Source organism: Saccostrea echinata, unplaced genomic scaffold (assembly GCF_033153115.1).
Source record: "Saccostrea echinata isolate AGI-Se365-2 ecotype Australia unplaced genomic scaffold, CSIRO_AGI_Sech_v1 ptg000001l, whole genome shotgun sequence".
NCBI classification, from domain to species: domain Eukaryota; kingdom Metazoa; phylum Mollusca; class Bivalvia; order Ostreida; family Ostreidae; genus Saccostrea; species Saccostrea echinata.
In genome coordinates, this window is record NW_026889750.1 from 27073123 (window position 1) to 27090656 (window position 17534).

A 17534-nucleotide genomic window follows, 5' to 3' on the forward strand; every position below is an offset into this window, starting at 1 on the left:
AAAAGTTTGCAGGTTTCGGAGGGAAAAAAAATAAGACCTGGATTAGAATTTCAAAAAATGTGAAGGATATTTCGGGGTTGAAGATCAAGAATATGAGTGAAACAACACCAAACTCTTACTGGAATGTTTTTTAATCAAGAAATATACATAATTGGCAAGAAAATAGCCGATTGTCTGGGTAATCAGAGGCACTTTAAACAATCTATCATTCAAGAAAAAAACTAACATCAGTGCATGGATAAATCTGATTGGTCCAACGATTCCTACTCTTTACATTTGCCTTGTTTTATTATTTACTGGCAAGAAAAGCAATTTTCGTCAACAATTTTATAACCATTTCCTAGGAATGTTTTTTTTTTCTTACATAAAATATACATTTTATCAACAAGACATTTAATGTGCAATCCAACACTAAAATGAAAACACTGGATTCTCTGGCAAGATTCACCTCGTCTACTCACAGCTACATGATATATATATATATATATATATACAATGTAAATTATTTACACAGTGTATAAAATTACCCTACAGGTGAGACATGTTAAATAAACTCAAAATCTTTTAATACTTTTTAAATTACATGTAAGATTAAGTAAAATTCAATCTTAAAATTCAAAAAAGACGTGCAACATCTCTATGTAATACAATAGATGCCTTCTTTGAAAACGAGTTTATTGTTTTTTTTCCATTTCCGTATTAAGAATTAACTTATTTTATCCTGATCAAAATTAATAAAATCTTTTTTTCATAGAAATGACATACATGAAATTTATACGAATAGAAAAATCCTAAACTACACATAACATAAATTCAAGTATGCAAATGCATACTTTTTGATATCAATATTATGACATTTTAATATACCCTTTATAAAAATATTCTCGTCATACATTTCTCTCCCTTTAACATTCCAACGCATTAACATACTGTGAAGTTTGTTCAACTTCCATCGATTAATTGATGTTTTTAAAACAGTCTTGAGTACAATATATGTATAATGTCCAGCCTGTTTGGAGATGTGGTTTTACGTCATAATTATGCTTAATTCGAGCATTGGATTTCTTTTCTGTAACGTCCATGGAAATACTAGATATGTATCAAACCATTAACTATTTGGCGCTTACTGTTGGTGGACAGACATTCCGATTACTGAAGTCGCTTTCGGAATCTTCAGCAATTACAGAAGCCGCCTTTAATTGAACGATGTCGCTGTGTGAGGAAATTCCGTTTGACCTCGGCTCTAGCTCCTCTTGTTTGATTTCGTCAGGGTTAACAGCGACAGGCACGGCTTTAGGGGGCGAGGGTTCAAAAATGTGTGGTTCCTGTTTCAGCATTAGGTCACTATCATAGTTCATTCGTAGGACGTCATTTTGCTGCTGCATGTGAGATGTTACGTGATTGATGGAGGGAAGAATCCCATGTGAGTGTCCTCCAACCTGTAGCAGGGCAGGAGGAGGAGAGCTTAGAGCTGCCAACACGGAACTGTGGGTCTGATATAAGTTGAAATTGGACGCACTTGGCTTCATGTCTAAACCTATATGTATGATAATTTCTACTGTTAATTCAATAATATTATACACAAGGATACATTTTAAAATTGTGCATATATAGTGTATGAATTCATATTAAATATAAAGGTATTGAGTATTGTATTGAATTTCAATATCATTTTTAAAAAAGAGAGAAAGTAAATATAATACTTTTATTGCATATTGAAAATGTGAACCTCAGTATTTAAATATAGCATTTACAAGTGTTCCGTACTTTGCTGAAAAGCCTAAAAATAACATCGGAATTTCTATAAAAATATCAGCTTCATTCACAAAGCTGACGACCGTTTACAACTTGTGAAAACATATCAAAGCTACATTCCTGAGTATTTTGATAAAATGTTATCTTTTATGTGTTATATAATCGCACTTGATATTTTCTAATGCTTTTAGGTGCCAAAAATGGATCCGTATTCTATTGCAGTAGACAAATTGTTGTATAAAAATGAAAATATTTATATTTTTTAGTTTAGAATAGAATTTATAACTCCAATCTTTGATATGTAATGTGTATATTTCCTCCATGATGTTCTTTGAAATATAAAGATGTGTGAAAGAGTAATTTCTTATACTGCTTAAGAAAGTTGTTATTAATTATTCTATAAAGATAACATGTATTATGTGTTTAGTTTCTGGAACCATCTGTCATTTCTGCTATGAAAATGAAATTCACACTAAACAATCCATGGTTTCTAGTCTGCGTTTTACGTCACAAACACTGATGCTGTAAGAAATACCGGTTTAGAATCATCACCTTGCGATAAATATCTACAAATTTCAAAAGTGATGGGAATGAAATGTAGAGCGCACCTGTCGAATGGTTATCGCTGGGATCTGAACGCGCCACGGACAAATCCAGGAGCCCCTGGGACGGCTGCTGGGGAAGGTGATAGGAGGAAGTCACCTGGGGCGGGGTGTAAATGGGCGGAGCCAGGGAGGGCTCTGGTTGATTGTTATGAAGGGAATCCTTTGAAGGGGACTTTGATTTTCCGGGAGTCTTAGGCTTTCTCTTGCGTGTTTGGATTCCGTCTTTCTTCATAGATAATGGCCTATTCACCTGTTACGAAAAAAGATACTTTTTAAATTGCAAAAAAGAGAAGCTTTCAAATTCTTTTAAAATTTTTTTACATTTTCAACAGATCAGCATATCGTGTCGTTGTGGAATAATTTTTAGTTGTAAGAGTACCTGATGCAGTTTGTAATACAGGCCGCATGCGTTACACACGGGTTCTCCCTCGCCATTGCGTCGCCATAAGGTTGTGGTCGAAGTATTGCAATTAGCACAGGATAAACCCATCCTGCTTCTGTTGTTGTTCTGTATCAAAGAATAATTATTCAAACTTTATTGATTTTTTTTTTTTTTTTTTTTTTTGCTTCTTCAATTTTAACATTTCATCAACGAAATCTCTGGATTTTATCCCTGTTCATTAAAATGTTCCTCTTAAACCTTGATTTCAAACAGGGCTACTTTCCAATCTAGATGTTATGTCATTAAAGTCGGACCTGAAGCCTGTGACTCAGAAATAAATAGATCTATTTCAGATACCCTGCTGGGTTAGCATGAACATGTGAGCACCAGTTAAGATCTTCATCAAAATGCGCGTGTATTTCTTAGCAACCAATGATTACAAAATCCCACAGGGACCTTCATCGTAGAAAGATATTTAGAAACAAACCAGGAATGAAAACAAAGTTGTATTTATTCTGAAACTCTAATAGTTGGGTGTGTTTCTTCTCTGGATGTGTACATGCAGAAGTCATACTTTATATTTCACTCTGATTGACATGTCGGGGAGATAAGAGGGGGGTTTTTTGGTGTTATTTCAAAGAGCAACTCTTATGAAATACAGCCGGAAATTTTATTACTACAAAATTTCACACTTTCAGCAAAACCAACAGATCTTGTGATTTAAATGTCCTGTTTGCCAATCAATTATGCGTTAAAACACTATTTTTCATTAGCAATTCACGTTGTTGTATGCAGTAGCACGTTTCTCACAACAAATTTTGAAACTCCCCCGAATTTTCCCTCCTCTGATCAGAAATTTTGTGTGTAGTGAACTTTTTCTCTACTAAAACATCTCCATGTTTAAATCCCTCACTTGTAATTTTTACGATATTTTTAATATTAAAAAAGGCTAATTGGTTATATAATATATATGTATTTTTTTCATATATACATATAAAAAAAACTGTAAAATTGTGTAAAATGTACTCACGATTCCGCTGAGCTTGTCAAACTTGTTGTCTTCTATCCTTTTGATGGGCGTTGGTGCCTTCTCCTCCTCGGAGATGGGGGACTCCTGCGGAGGAAACAACATGAACTGAGTATAAAAGAGAAATTCGTCCACCTCCATCCCCGCGAAAAACCAACTCGGAACTCAACTCAGAACACTGCGACCCTCAAAAACAAACTCAAAATGTTCGCTACACTGAGGGGTTTAAGAAAAGTTTAGAAGTTCTCCTTCCCCTCCGAAGAAAATGTCGAGAGGCAGCACTCGATGGTAAACTTTAGGGTTGAACTGAAATTTAATACCCTCCATGTGGACTTGCATCTCTTTAATAACCTGGGGCGCCTTGCGGGGTATTTAGAAGGCGGGGATTACAAATAAAGTTTACACCAGATGTTTCATCATTAAATAACGATCCCTGTGTAAGCATGTATTTCCTCAATGAAATGAATGGCAGCAGATCTTTTTTAGTCTTTGATTCATCAACTGATAGAAAGAACAGATATTGGTTCAAAAGAATTTTTACGCATGACATGAATTTTCAGAACTCAACACTGCGACTCAGTTTATTTTTATATAATGTACATTACAATAACAGGAGTTCGTTATTTGACTTTTTGGCTTTGCATTATTACGACATGATGATTTAGACGAATGATATAGGCTTAGCATGTCATGTTCTATTTATTGCCAATATCTTCCTCAACTAGTATGTAGATTGTTCATATTAATTAAGTTTAGTTATTGCAGGGACCTATATACTAATATATATATAGGTCCCTGGTTATTGCGGCTTTATTTAATTGTTGTTACATGCAATGTACTTACGATGGAAAAAATTATTGTATTATGTATTTATTTATTTGCTTAATATCTGAATCAGCAGATACATTTATAAGTAAATATTTGAAAATATTTACAAAAATATCACTGAATTCACGAAATAATGTGAATATACCAATTTATTTCTTCAAACTTCAGCAATATAGTTTATTATATTGTAATGGGGAAATTAAAAAATATCTTAATTATATTTTTTATTAGGAAACGTGAATAAATGCACGAATTATATGCATTTTCTGGTTGAAAAATTGTCAGCAAGTATTTTTTTAGGATAAAAAAAATATAAGTATCCAGGTGTTTGGAAAAAATGCATTGTATTTTAGTCTTTCTATTAACTTCAATACCCAGGTTGTGAAAACATGGTGTGAAAAAAAGCATGTGATATCATTGCAAGGTATCACAGATCATGTCCAATTTCATTTCATGCTGATAAACACTGATAGAGTATCTAAGGCAAGATAAAGGAAATCCAATTTCTCTAAGATGTAAGAAAAAAAAGTACTTTTATAGGGGGGGGGGGTACAAATAAATATATCTACATTTTACAAGACCGTTTCTAAGACTTCAAAGAACCTCGATTCATTATAAAGATGGATGGAATGAAAATTGTTGCTTGAAAAAAAAATTAATTTCAAGCGTCATTTTGAGACCTATTCAGTTTAATACATGTAATGATTTTAAGAGTTGTTGTTCCTGTCTGAGAAGCGAAGACACTATGGAACGGTTAAATTTGTATTTTGTTATAAGAATCGATATCCAAATAGATTTAGTTAAAATTTTATTCAAGCTCAGTAAGAATCATTCATTGCACACATTTTTTTTCCATGCAATAAAAATCAAATACACTGTACATGTAGTCATGTACCACATAGCTAGTATGATTTTTTTTCTTTCAAATTTCTAGAAAAAACAAATGGAATTTTCAAGTAACAATTTGACACAGACACAGACTCAAAACAAATGATTGTGGAGTTGTTAATTGTTATCCAATCAATTAACTTTATTTCATACAATGCCATGATATGAAGATAACCCTACTCACGTCGTTAAAACATGCACCTAGACACCCTTTTCACTACACAAAGAAATCCAGTTTTTGGTAACAAGACAGTAATGTTTATCGGAAACAATTATCCCTTCCATGGACAAACAGACAGTTACTTATTGACAGAACGAGCTCCCACCACGGACAAACAGATAGTTACTTACTGACAGTCAGAGCGAGCTCCCACCACGGACAAACAGACATGCAGTTACTTACTGACAGAGCGAGCTCCCACCACGAACAGACAGACAGTTACTTACTGAAAGAGCGGGTTCCGTGAGTGCAGTCAAGGCCCAAATTGGCGGTTGTTCGTCATTTAGAATTTGAGTTAAAATCTGAGATTAAAAAAAGGCCAGAAAATAAGGAATTACACCAGGACTGAGACACCATGCACATCCCAACACCAAACTAAGAGCACCTTTTGGTTCAAGTGTACAAAAACCAGGCGTTTATGATTTTATGATGAGCTGTTATTGACACAAGAATTAACTCCTAATAAAAACGCTGCAATGTTCGGATAATGCCTTGTTTAAACATACTGAGTATATTTACTAAACATTCCCAAATAGGTTGGATGTCTGGGATATTTGAAAAGTCATATTTGCAGGGCAATGAAATGAGAGTCTCGATTTCCTGAATTAAGACTGATTATTTAGTAATTCAGGTTCATGGATGACTGACCTCGCGGTTGGGTTGTTTGACTGGTGTTCTTGTCTGTCCCGGATTCATCTTGTGAAGCAGTCCGCAAGCGTTGCACAAATAATGTCCAGTCCCGTCTCTTCGCCATAATGGAGTAGAAATGGCGCCACAGTTGACACACTCCCGACACTCATTATTGAAGTAGTCTTGTTCTTCTGTTAAAAGGAACATAATAATTTTTAATTTCTCATGCAAATTCCTGTAAATATTCAAGCATGTACTTTTTGATCGAAAACAGAACAAATTTCTCTACCAAGGGTCACCCAGGAAGACGTATATTTCGATGATGATGTTCATATCTTTAATCCCAACAAAATCTTAAAATAATCTTCTGTATGATTAAAACAAGATTTTTAAGGCTTTCATACAGAAATTTGTATCAGAATGAATGGTATATAATAGAATGTTGATTTGACATAAACCATTGCCTCATTCCTGCACTCAATGTAATCACGGTGTCTTATCTTTCGAGATGTCCGCGGGATTGAGTGATCTTCGCGAGAGGTGTTTTCCTAATCAGAATATTTCACGGGGAAAGGAACCTACACATTGAAACTAATCCATCTATATTAGGCCCTGGGGTGATCTCTCACAGGTGCATGAATTTTAAGTCCGTGATGATGTAATTTTTTGATCCATCGAATGAAATGCATATATGAGTCAAATTCGACACAACATCATGTAAAGAAGTTTTTCTTCATCGATATAATTTGCTTTAGTTTTCTTTTTTTTTTTTTTTTTTTTTTTTTTTTTTTTTTGATATATCTTTTTTTTTTAATTTTCTTTTCAGAAAGTAATAATAATAATTACAAATTTTAAGTTTCAAATAACGTTTACTTATCAATGAACAAATAATATTTTTTATTATTTGAATTGCAAAAGGGTTAAGTAAAAATTCTTTGAAAACGCTGTTTTCTAGACAAGAACTCTATTTAGTCCGACATTTTGTTGTCCCACCCATTTATTTAACAAACATGCCACTTTTCCTTGAAATTTTAATGAGAACTTTTGAAGAATTTTTCGATTTTTTTCAGAGTCGTGATCGTGACAAGTTCCCGCCATTCTGACAATGACCTCGTGTTGCGTCGTCTGCCGGGGAACGCATGTGGTTAGCAAGCCTAGTTCTGATAAGCAGGGAGTTTACATTTATACGATCAATTGATTTCCGCGCTAGAAAATGTAGAAGTTTCATTAATATGTGAGTGTTTTATAAATCCGAAATCAATAGCTGGCACTGTTTGGTGTTCAGACCCCTCGTCTACACAGGTGACTCAATATCCTAGTCACGAAATTGTATTTTTCAAACAAGCTTTTAAGCTTGTCATAGAATTCAGATATTGCTTTGAGAAAGAAAGTATTTTATGAGAGATCGTAAATTTAACAATTGATTAATAAAAGGATATAAGGAGCATGAGGGTAGAAAATATATCGAATATTTGCTGGTGTCTAAAAATGATTTCTTGGTTTATTCCCAGTACCTCGAAACTTTCAACATAAACACGTATTCTATATACATGCAACATTCTAGGTTCACCATATCATCACGGCAAAATTCTTAATATTTGATATATACAGGGAAAACCCTTATTCATTAAAACGATATATTACACTCGAATTGAGAATCCTATGACAGTATCTGTGTACTATGATTTTTGTATGTTGAGTGTACAGATAGGATTTAATCTCAATGTCCACACAGTATGTGTTATTGTTTACCATTTAAGGAAAATCATAGACAATAAGGGAGAAAATGTACATCCTTGCCTAACTCCAATTTTTCTTGAAAACAATTTTTCATTTCTAATTTGGAGTTTTAGATTAAAGATCAGAAGGAAATTTTCCTTTGTTATGTGAATTATGTTATCTTATCTGAGAAGTTATTTTGGTCGTAAATATCGTCATAATTTAATCTTTGTCCCCATCCGAATCCACCAACATAAGGATCACGGGGCAGCGTGTCAGAACTGGGTACACGGAGTGTGTAATAATGTTTATTGTACTCAACTTGTCTTATCAATGACACTTATGTGTACATGTAGTTGCTTGCGTATGAATGTTTTCGTATAACTTACTAAATGTGAAAATATGTGAAAATATTTCTTTTCATACAGAAAAGACATCATTATTTGTTCAAGTTAACACTATATACCGGTAAATAAATTATCAGATTTAATCATTATCAGATATCAAATATACATGAAGCACTTTTTCCTGGCATTTGTATGTACGTGTATCTTATACAGAATATTTTATAGAATTAAGAATAAATTTAATGAGTGAATGTATTGTTGTCTGTAAGTAATTTTATGAACAAATTAAGATTATTGTTTTAATGTGAAATAATTGACAGGTACAACTGTTTTTTTTTTCCAAGTTTAAAAATAATAATTTCGTCCAGTTTGCAAGAAAAATATTCATAAAAGTTTTGTCGACTCTACAAATTAAAAATTAATTTTAAAAGAAAAACGTATAGCGATAAAAATTATATGAGGGTGGCGATTCGATTTTAATAGTGAAATGTTGAAATAAGAATAAATTTTTGCCAATGGGTTTTTTTCATATGCATATGACACACAGGAGTTTTAAATTCGTCCAGGACCATCAACATTAATTTAGGAATGCCTCTGTGCAGTAGGAAGTTGAGTGAACTAGGGACCAAAATTAAGCAGGAAATTTATAACATTAAAAATCAAAGCAAAACGTTCAAACACTAAATTCAATCTAAATTTTCCTGTCTTAATCTCGCCATGATTTAGAGTTTTCGCTCTAAAAACAGAAACCTTTGGAAATAACAATTATATGGATTCCAGTCTCATTTCAATTTAAAATAAATGTATGTAAACCGGAAAATATTTTGCATGGTTTATGAATAATTTCGTGAATTAATTTTAAATCTTTATTTTTATCTTTGTTTAAGTATATACAATGAAATACCTATTGTAGATAAGGAGATCGCGGGTATCACATGACAGAGTCAACTTTCAACAGTACTTGAACTTGAAGAACTTGGATCATGAGAGCAAACAGACTCGTCCTTTAGACTTTGAAAGTCCACAAGCTTTCTGTCTCTGCTAGTCTTACATGATAAACAGGGTCGGGATCAAAATGCTCGTTTGTTTGTCTTTCAGATTACAAAGCTGGGCAAGATACTGTTGCAGCTACTGTTGTTATAATCGAAATGTGCAATGTTTATTTCAGAGATTTGAGATTTTATTAAATTAATTTAACCAAAACAGAGTACATTAAACTTTATCTATTAATATACATGTATACTTTCTAAATATTTATTAACTGCGTAATTTATTTTAATATCTGTGTTTTTAAAAAGGAAGAAAAAATAGCTAAAGTGAAGTTTTTAATTTAATCAATAAATGGAGTACGCTTAGAATTTTGTTTTGAAGCATTCCTATGTAGTCAGAACGGTAACCTAGATAGACAGGCATAAACTAACACTGAATCGCTACTTCCACACAAGAATTAAGGTTCAAAACAGGGCGGAAAACATAAATGTCTCTGAAGAAATGGTTTCTGACTGTGAAATAGCGTGGTTTCTATGTAAAACACGACTGAGTATATTTAGATTCTCATAGAAAAAAATCTGTGTATTCTGAACCCGTTGATTTAAACAATATTTCATGTATGAAACTGAGGAAAAAAGTATTGTTTATAATCGTCTAAACTTCATGGAAATATAATAGTATATCACAACTTTGCATAAATCATGTTCTAACTTCATACTTTAAGTTGTAACATTTTTATCATTTTACGACCTATCAGAGTCAATGGGTCTTGGTACAATTAATAACCAACAAACTACTAATAAATTGATTATACTGCTTTCAACAAGCTGGAACATTTTGCAGGGGCGACAGATTTATTGCAGTGTGAGTTTTAGGGTACACCAGACCGAGATCCTCTCATCCCCATAAACTAAAACATTTATAGGCGGGTATGTCACCTTCTGTTTGCAGACAAACAATGAAACCCGACTTAGGCAAATATACCAATGGCTACATTTTCGAAAACCTTGTGACTCAAAAATAAAACAAGAACGAAACTATAACCAGTTCATCAAAAATGTAAAAGAATAATTTCGTTCAGTTTTTATCTAATATAATGTTCCTTTTTGCTCCTTTTTGTATTACTATATTGAATATTTCTTATATATTGCGATATAAATAATTTTAGTTATCACAAACTAATTTAACCAACTAAACTAATTTAATAAACGAAATTAAATATATATATATATATATATATATATGTGTGTGTCAGTCAAAATTTCAGAAAAAAAAACAAAACAAAACCAAAACAAACAAAAACAAAAAAAACAGAAGGAAAAAACTGAAAAAAAAACAACCCCAAAAAAACCACGTACAAACAAACAAGCAAAAACAAAAAAAGAAAAAAAAAACAATATGGTCGCTCAATAATAAATGAATAAAACATTTTCAACAACTAACTGGAAATTATGTGTATCGTCAACTCTGTTGTAAATTGTCATGACAAGTGGTCAAGAATAAAGGTATATATTTCAAGTGACAGACTTCATCAGCCGTTTTGACAACAGTATACCCGTTTCATGTCATCTGTCAGTATGTCTATGTATTGTTTTGATGTGTGGAAGAGTATCCGTATATTTGACACTCACAAGAATTTTGTAGTGCATTGCATGATTTTTTGTTCAAAAAAAATTTTTGATTTAAATTTTAAACATTTTTCTATTCGAGAAAGCGACTATGGAGAAAAGTGGCATCTCATTATTTTCGAAAAAAGCATCCACGAATGAAAAAATAAAAATAAAAATTGGCATCTTCTTTGTTGTAGACAAGAATGGCTTCTATTTCGTCGGGTTAGATAATACGGTTGATAATGTTATTAAAACAAATTAAACAACAATGGATAATATATAATGTCGGCTAAATAACAGTAATATTATTTTGAAATGCGTATGGCTTTATATCCACCGAAAAGACATATATTTACATACATACGGTGAAATAATTATCAGAAAAGAAATAAAATAACTATTCTAAATTAATTATAATTTTTATTTCAAGAAAGTAAATTTGATGTACTAATTTAACAACAATAATTTAATATTAAAAAAAAATAATAATAAATAGAAGACCAGGAGAAAAATGAACAATAAATAAATAAAATTTGATGCATGCAAGAAAATACTAAATTCAATTCTTAGCAGTAATTTTTTTTAAATTTCTATCCCATACGCCAATCATTTTGATTTCCTTTCAGTTAAGCAATTTTTTTATGAAAAATTAATAACTCAGAAATATATTTATAGATTAGTAAGTTTCAAATTCATACATTGTTCAAATTAAATAATGGAGCAATTAAAGCCATTTTTAAAATTAAACAAAAACGTCTATAATGAATATAATTCTGGAAAACTTCTCAGTAATTTTGAATTTTCATGTAGCAAAAAGTATTTACCAAAGAGGTCGTGAAAATTAATAAAAAATTTTACCTTGTAATCTCGTTTCTTGGGTCAGCCCATGATAGGGGTTAAATCCCGCCAAATCTTGGGACAAAAAGTCTGAATACGGGGGAAGCTGACCTTGCCTCAGTAGGGAGGAAATCCCTGACATATTGTCACTCCTAAGTCCTCCAGAATTCACACTGTCATAAGGGGAAAATTTTCCATTCCCTGGACTTCCAGAGTATTCCTGGGGGTTTAAGTAGGCTCCAGTTTCTGATGTAGTTATTCCGTACTGCCCGGGGGAGCGGGATGAAGGGGGGTATAGATGGGTCATAGAGTGTAGATAAGACTGGCCGTCGGATAGAACTGTTGCATGGGGCATGCTGCCTGCGTTTGTGACCAGAGAAGGGCCGTTGAGAGTCTGATACACAGAGTGAGCCAGTGACATGGGTGCATTTGTCAGGGTTGTGTAATTGGTCACTGTCACCGATGTGCCCATAGGTTCCATGTGTCTGAAGAAGGCGTCCACGTCCTCTTTTGGTAACAGGTGCCCAGCGGGGTCAAGCGTGACGGGCTGTAAATCTGTCACCACAGCCGCCGGCTGGAGGGTGTGTATTTCTGTATAGGTAACAGGTTCCTCTGCCCCAGGTCGGACCTCTAGCTCTGGGGGTGGAGGTGTGGGTTGGTCTTGACCTTCCTCACACACGTCTCCGCTGATGCTCTCCACGGCTTTGGCCGTCTCTGCAGCCGACTCAGGGCTTTCTAAGATTTCAGGGGGAGTTTCTCCATTAATGATCCTGATCTCGGACGTGACAAGCTCTGCTATGGACTCTGAACCGGTATTCTCACAAGATTGTCCTGGACTTCTGGACCCTTCTTTTGAGTCATTACTTTCCCGGGATGGGGAGGGTAAATGATAAGTATGAATACCATTGGTTTCTGACTGCCACTGGGTTTCCACCTCCGACATTTTCTACTGTCCAAAAATTGTCATTGAGTGACGACGGATTAGATTTTCCAAGCGTATTGATACAACACCATGCGCCGACCACCTCGCTCACTTCTTTCACCTGAGATAATTTACACCTGTTGAGAAATAAAAAAAATATAAACCAGGTTCAAACCATCTTAAGTATCTGGTTCCAGGAGTTCCTCCACTCAGTCTTGTTCATTAAAAAGCGTGAATGTAACTAAACGAAGAACACCAAACAGTAGCAAGATTTGTAAATTGACCTTTAAATTCTGGACCGAACAGCGAGCGCTACCGCGTTGCCGCCATAACTATTGGGCTGTCATTCAAAGCTTCTTACCTTGAGTTAGTATACCAGCTAGTCCTCTGTCAAAAACGGGGCTTAACATGCCAAAAATATCCAAGAAAAAAAATCCGAATTTACTATTTAAGAAAAGAAATCCTGAAAAAGGTGCAGTAAAAACTTACCTTGCAGTAATTTTAATTAATTCCATTTTTAACAGATTATTTTTTGATGTTTGATAGATTAAAAGTTATTTTTTGGAAAGTGAGGCACAATTGGAAACCACCCTTTCTCTGATGGCGTGATTCCAAAATCCAGAAGAGGGTTTAAAAAATAAAACTATCTTGAAGTGAGCGTTACAGTGGCCAGGGTCTGAGTGAATCTCGATGGTAGATAGAAATCAACAAAACCATAATGATAAAAATTTTTATCACCGATAGTAGCGAAGGGAGAAGGGTTTGATAGCGACCAACGTTACTGCCGACATAATGACATGTTAGCTGTAAAATGCGATAAATCAGGAATATTTCATTACCCTAGTCTCAGATAACAAACCTACAGAAAAAGTCCTGATAGCGGCCTGGTCCTTACCAACCCTATAACGAGATACCAAAACCCTTGTAAAAATTACAACGTGCTGTATTTCTGATCCCAACCTTTGACCTGCGGAAATTTTACTTTCACTCTTTGTAACAACTTTATGGCGCTCTTCTTTGAGCATTTTGGTCCCACTCTGTTCATCGAAGAGTGTATGAGAGGGTAGATTGGCTATAGGAGCAAACAGAAATTCGGACATGAATATAGTTTTGATGATTGTAATAGTGTTCGGGAAACCAAAACCTTTAGACATTGTACTGTTTAAAGAGTAACATCGATTTGCATGTTGTTTCTTGAAATAACAAAATTGACACATCATAATTTTAGAGTACCCCATAACTTTGTTTTCCTGCACAACTCAGGATTGTGGTCGGCAAATATCGTAAAGGAAGCCATTTACCTGTACTGTATGGTAGTCCGGAGATAAGGCAGTGGGCCTCTCGAGATAACGTCTGCTTGGTCCGGTCTTAGCGATAGGAACAGCCGATAAAGTCCTTATTCTCTCTCACCAATCCCTCGTAGAAATGTCGTGCATACAATGCCATGAATTGAAGAAAACTGGTTATTATAAGTACGAAAATGACTTAGGTAAAGTGAAGCCATTAGTCCTGGGAAACTGTCGTCTGTCAGCGTCGCCTGGCGCGTGAAGTGTCCAAAGACCGATCGACAGAAACAGGCCTACCAGCTTCGAGTTCCCGCAGACGACAACAAAAACACGCGCTTAATGGTACCCGTTTTTGTACCTGTTGATTTATTTGAATAGAGGTATTTTATTAAATTTTCTAGGAGGCACTAGGAACATATGTAATGTCTTACAACTGAATTCCACTTGCCATTCTAGGCTCTGACTTCCAATGATGTTGAATGGACGTGGTTCCAGCATCAGGTGCTTGCTAGTAACAGAAAGCATAGTTGCTTTCTTCAATTATTTCTGTCTATCAATTTAATATTTCCGATAGATTTAGTAAGATATAGTCAGACCATGGACGTGTACTGAAAGTACAGGACTGACGAGTATAGAGTCGGTGTCCTTATGTGTAGGAACCAACTGTTATCAGCGGCATCTAATTATAAAGAATACATATAAAAGAAGTAATTAAAGTTTTAATAATTTAATTTTGTAGTTTGTTAGTAAAGTCTTTTAAGTGGCCATTTTAAGAAACCCATTTTTTTGACAGACCAGAAAGGTCAACCATCTTATCGTGAATTTGAGGACTTCGAGGTTATTTCCTTGTAACGTTCACCGGCGTCAAGGTCGATTCCGATTTCTCAGCTCAAAGTTGCTAGTTAGTTTTGTTGTGGTGAATTAAATTATGCTGTAATATATATATGCTACTTTATGTACTCAATAGTCCAAGTTTTAAAATAATTGTCAATGAGACATGTGCAATCCAGTTTTCACTCTTTAACCAAATCTTAATTACGTCGAAATAAATCAATAAATAATAATAAAAAGGATAACACTATTAAGGGTTTTTTACTCACTTAATCTAACAGATAATATAATGCAGGAAACAGCATGTCATTTAAATAAATACACATGTAAATAAATAAATAAATAAATAAATAAATAAATAAATAAATAAAGATGATTTACAGAATTTGAAATGTCTTATAATTATGAATTATATTATAAATGCGTATCGTAAATCAGAGTCAAAATACAGTATAATCGAATTTCAAAATTCTTATTCGCAGAGAAGTAGAATATGAAGATATCAATATATTGAATACATGTTCTGGTCATTTGTCAACAATGATGGTTATATATTATAAGACTTCCAATATATCCCTCATACAAGACCCAGCATCTGGCTAGTGTCCTTCCTGATATACTTTATTTTGACAAATAAAATATACAACATTACTATATATCTTAAGATAGGCATGTTGTATATTTTATTTGTCAAAATAAAGTATATCAGGAAGGACACTAGCCCAACATTGCTTTTTTCTTCACCCACATTATCGTTAGGAATATAAAATCACACCTTTTTCTAACCCATATTTTCATATATACACAGGCAAATAAATATATGTAAAAAGATTTTTTTTCTGATCTCCTTTTACCCTAAAATTTGTTATTACAGCATAAATGAAGCATTTTAAAAAATCATTGCATACTCGTGTCTTTTACTTATTTCCAATCTAAAGTTGTAAATGATTACATGACAATTTAAAATTGTCATGAAATCATTTACAAATTTAGATTGGAAATTAGTAAAAGACACTAGTATTTTTCTAGTCAAAAACATGGAAAACATGTCTTGACGAAGTGAACTCCAACGCATGCAACTCGCAACAAAATAAGCCATGTAGACTTTTTTGGACAGTTGAAATGGTGACAAGATTTTGCAAGTATTAAAATTGTTAAAGTAAAATAAAAAAAAAATGTCCTTTTCCATCAAAGAAAATGAACATGTTCTATGATGGCTTTCAAAGGAGGGCGTCTGCACTTATCAACAACAGCAGAGATTATATAAGTATTCTTATACAAAACTTGATTTGTCACAATCAACAAAACCATAAGTATAAAGATAGAATCTGAGATGCTGAAAGGGAACCATAAATTCAAATTTATCATAAAAATAGGTTATGGATGACTTTTTATAGACACCTATTGGGATAAATAAATAGGAAAGAAAATGTAAAAACCAATGCGTTGTAAAACCAAGTAAAAACATGCAATAAAAAGAGTCTCGTGTTTTGTGGTTCAATAAGATTTTTATCCAAATCATGATATGTTTGTATGCCCTCGCCAAAGGCTGATAGCAAGCACGCTACGATAAAAATAAATAGGATAAAAATCATATCCATTCACAGAACACGGTAGACCCTTATGTATGTATATATGCATTTTATACTTGAAAAGATATTCATGTAATATCGAGGCCTCCAATCTATCAAGATACCCTTATATTTGCATTCTCTCTGTTTTCTCTCACTATGAACCTGCACTCATCAGTTGCGTTCATAGGACTATAGACGCAACATGTTAGCGCGCATCGTGGAATATGCCAGCAGAGCAATTGCCATTCATAACGCCATGTTCACTGAATAACGTTGTTTATTTCTTAAATATAGTACATTGTTCATCTATTTCTCTAGGTAAATTGAAGCATGTGTCCTTTCAAAGACATCAAATATACAACTCAGGTGGGAATTATTACATACTAGAACCCATGCAATATTTTGTAAACTATTCCATCTAGACCAATATGTAACAAAAAAAGGAAAAGGGAGAATTTCGGTAATGTAGATCTAAATGTACTCTGTTGAAGGTTATGGATTGTTCAAGACAATAAGATTCTACCCAAGATTTCCAAATGGACATAAGAAATTTAAATGTTCATGGTTTTTCAGTTTCATTTTTAATTTATGTGCTCATATATTTGTTATCCCCTTTCGAACTACTTTTTTTCTTGTCACTTTGAAAGGAAACAGAACTAATTTATATATTTTGAACAAATTTCTTTTGAATCATGGTAAAATCCTTGAATAACAAGCTGCAAATTTATCAACAATGTTTAAAATAATATTACGTATATAGACAAATGACAGGTTATTTTTTCTATTTACGTGTATGTATTACCCCAGAATATAAATCAACCAAAAACAAAACACCACCACCACAAACAACAAGAAACAAAAACAAACAAACAAATAACAACAATCAAACAAACAAACATTACCACCAGAAACAGGAACAATAGCCCAGAAAATTTGAAACAGCGAAATGACAACAATAGCCCAGAAAATTTGAAACAGCGAAATGACAAGTTGACAAGTCCCAAGAATCTCTGCAACTTTACGCCAAAAGATGTTCTGCTTGTCTTTGTTAAGGTAGTCCGATCCTGCAGGTTCTGAAAATCA

At 33.5% G+C, this 17534-nt stretch overlaps 1 protein-coding gene across 4 annotated transcripts; it reads right to left on the minus strand.

The window, feature by feature from the left end:
* Positions 1–113: 113 nt before the first annotated feature.
* On the minus strand, positions 114–14397 carry LOC133188296 (uncharacterized). 4 transcript variants are annotated; one of them, XM_061323669.1, is made up of 8 exons: positions 14062–14397; positions 11860–12897; positions 6354–6526; positions 5933–6007; positions 3773–3856; positions 2740–2868; positions 2364–2610; positions 114–1537 (listed from the first exon to the last, which is right to left on the minus strand). In XM_061323669.1, exons 2-8 carry the CDS (start codon positions 12779–12781, stop codon positions 1113–1115), a joined length of 2055 nt encoding a protein of 684 aa, XP_061179653.1. In that variant the 5' UTR covers positions 12782–12897; positions 14062–14397; the 3' UTR covers positions 114–1112. The 4 variants fall into 4 exon arrangements, with proteins under 4 accessions (XP_061179653.1, XP_061179669.1, XP_061179661.1 ...); XM_061323685.1 differs by lacking the exon at positions 14062–14397 and adding an exon at positions 13624–13812; XM_061323677.1 differs by lacking the exon at positions 14062–14397 and adding an exon at positions 13250–13563.
* Positions 14398–17534: the final 3137 nt, after the last annotated feature.

What these genes read in the sequence shown, in the direction of transcription:
- LOC133188296 (XM_061323669.1), bottom strand. Translation starts at nt 12,781, where the DNA reads ATGTCGGAGGTGGAAACCCAGTGGCAGTCAGAAACCAATGGTATTCAT. An exon ending in TCAAACAACCCAACCGCGAG is followed by an intron (nt 6,008 to 6,353) that starts GTCAGTCATCCA and finishes TTTTAATCTCAG; the next exon opens with ATTTTAACTCAAATTCTAAA. An exon ending in CAGCGATAACCATTCGACAG is followed by an intron (nt 1,538 to 2,363) that starts GTGCGCTCTACA and finishes TCATACATATAG; the next exon opens with GTTTAGACATGAAGCCAAGT.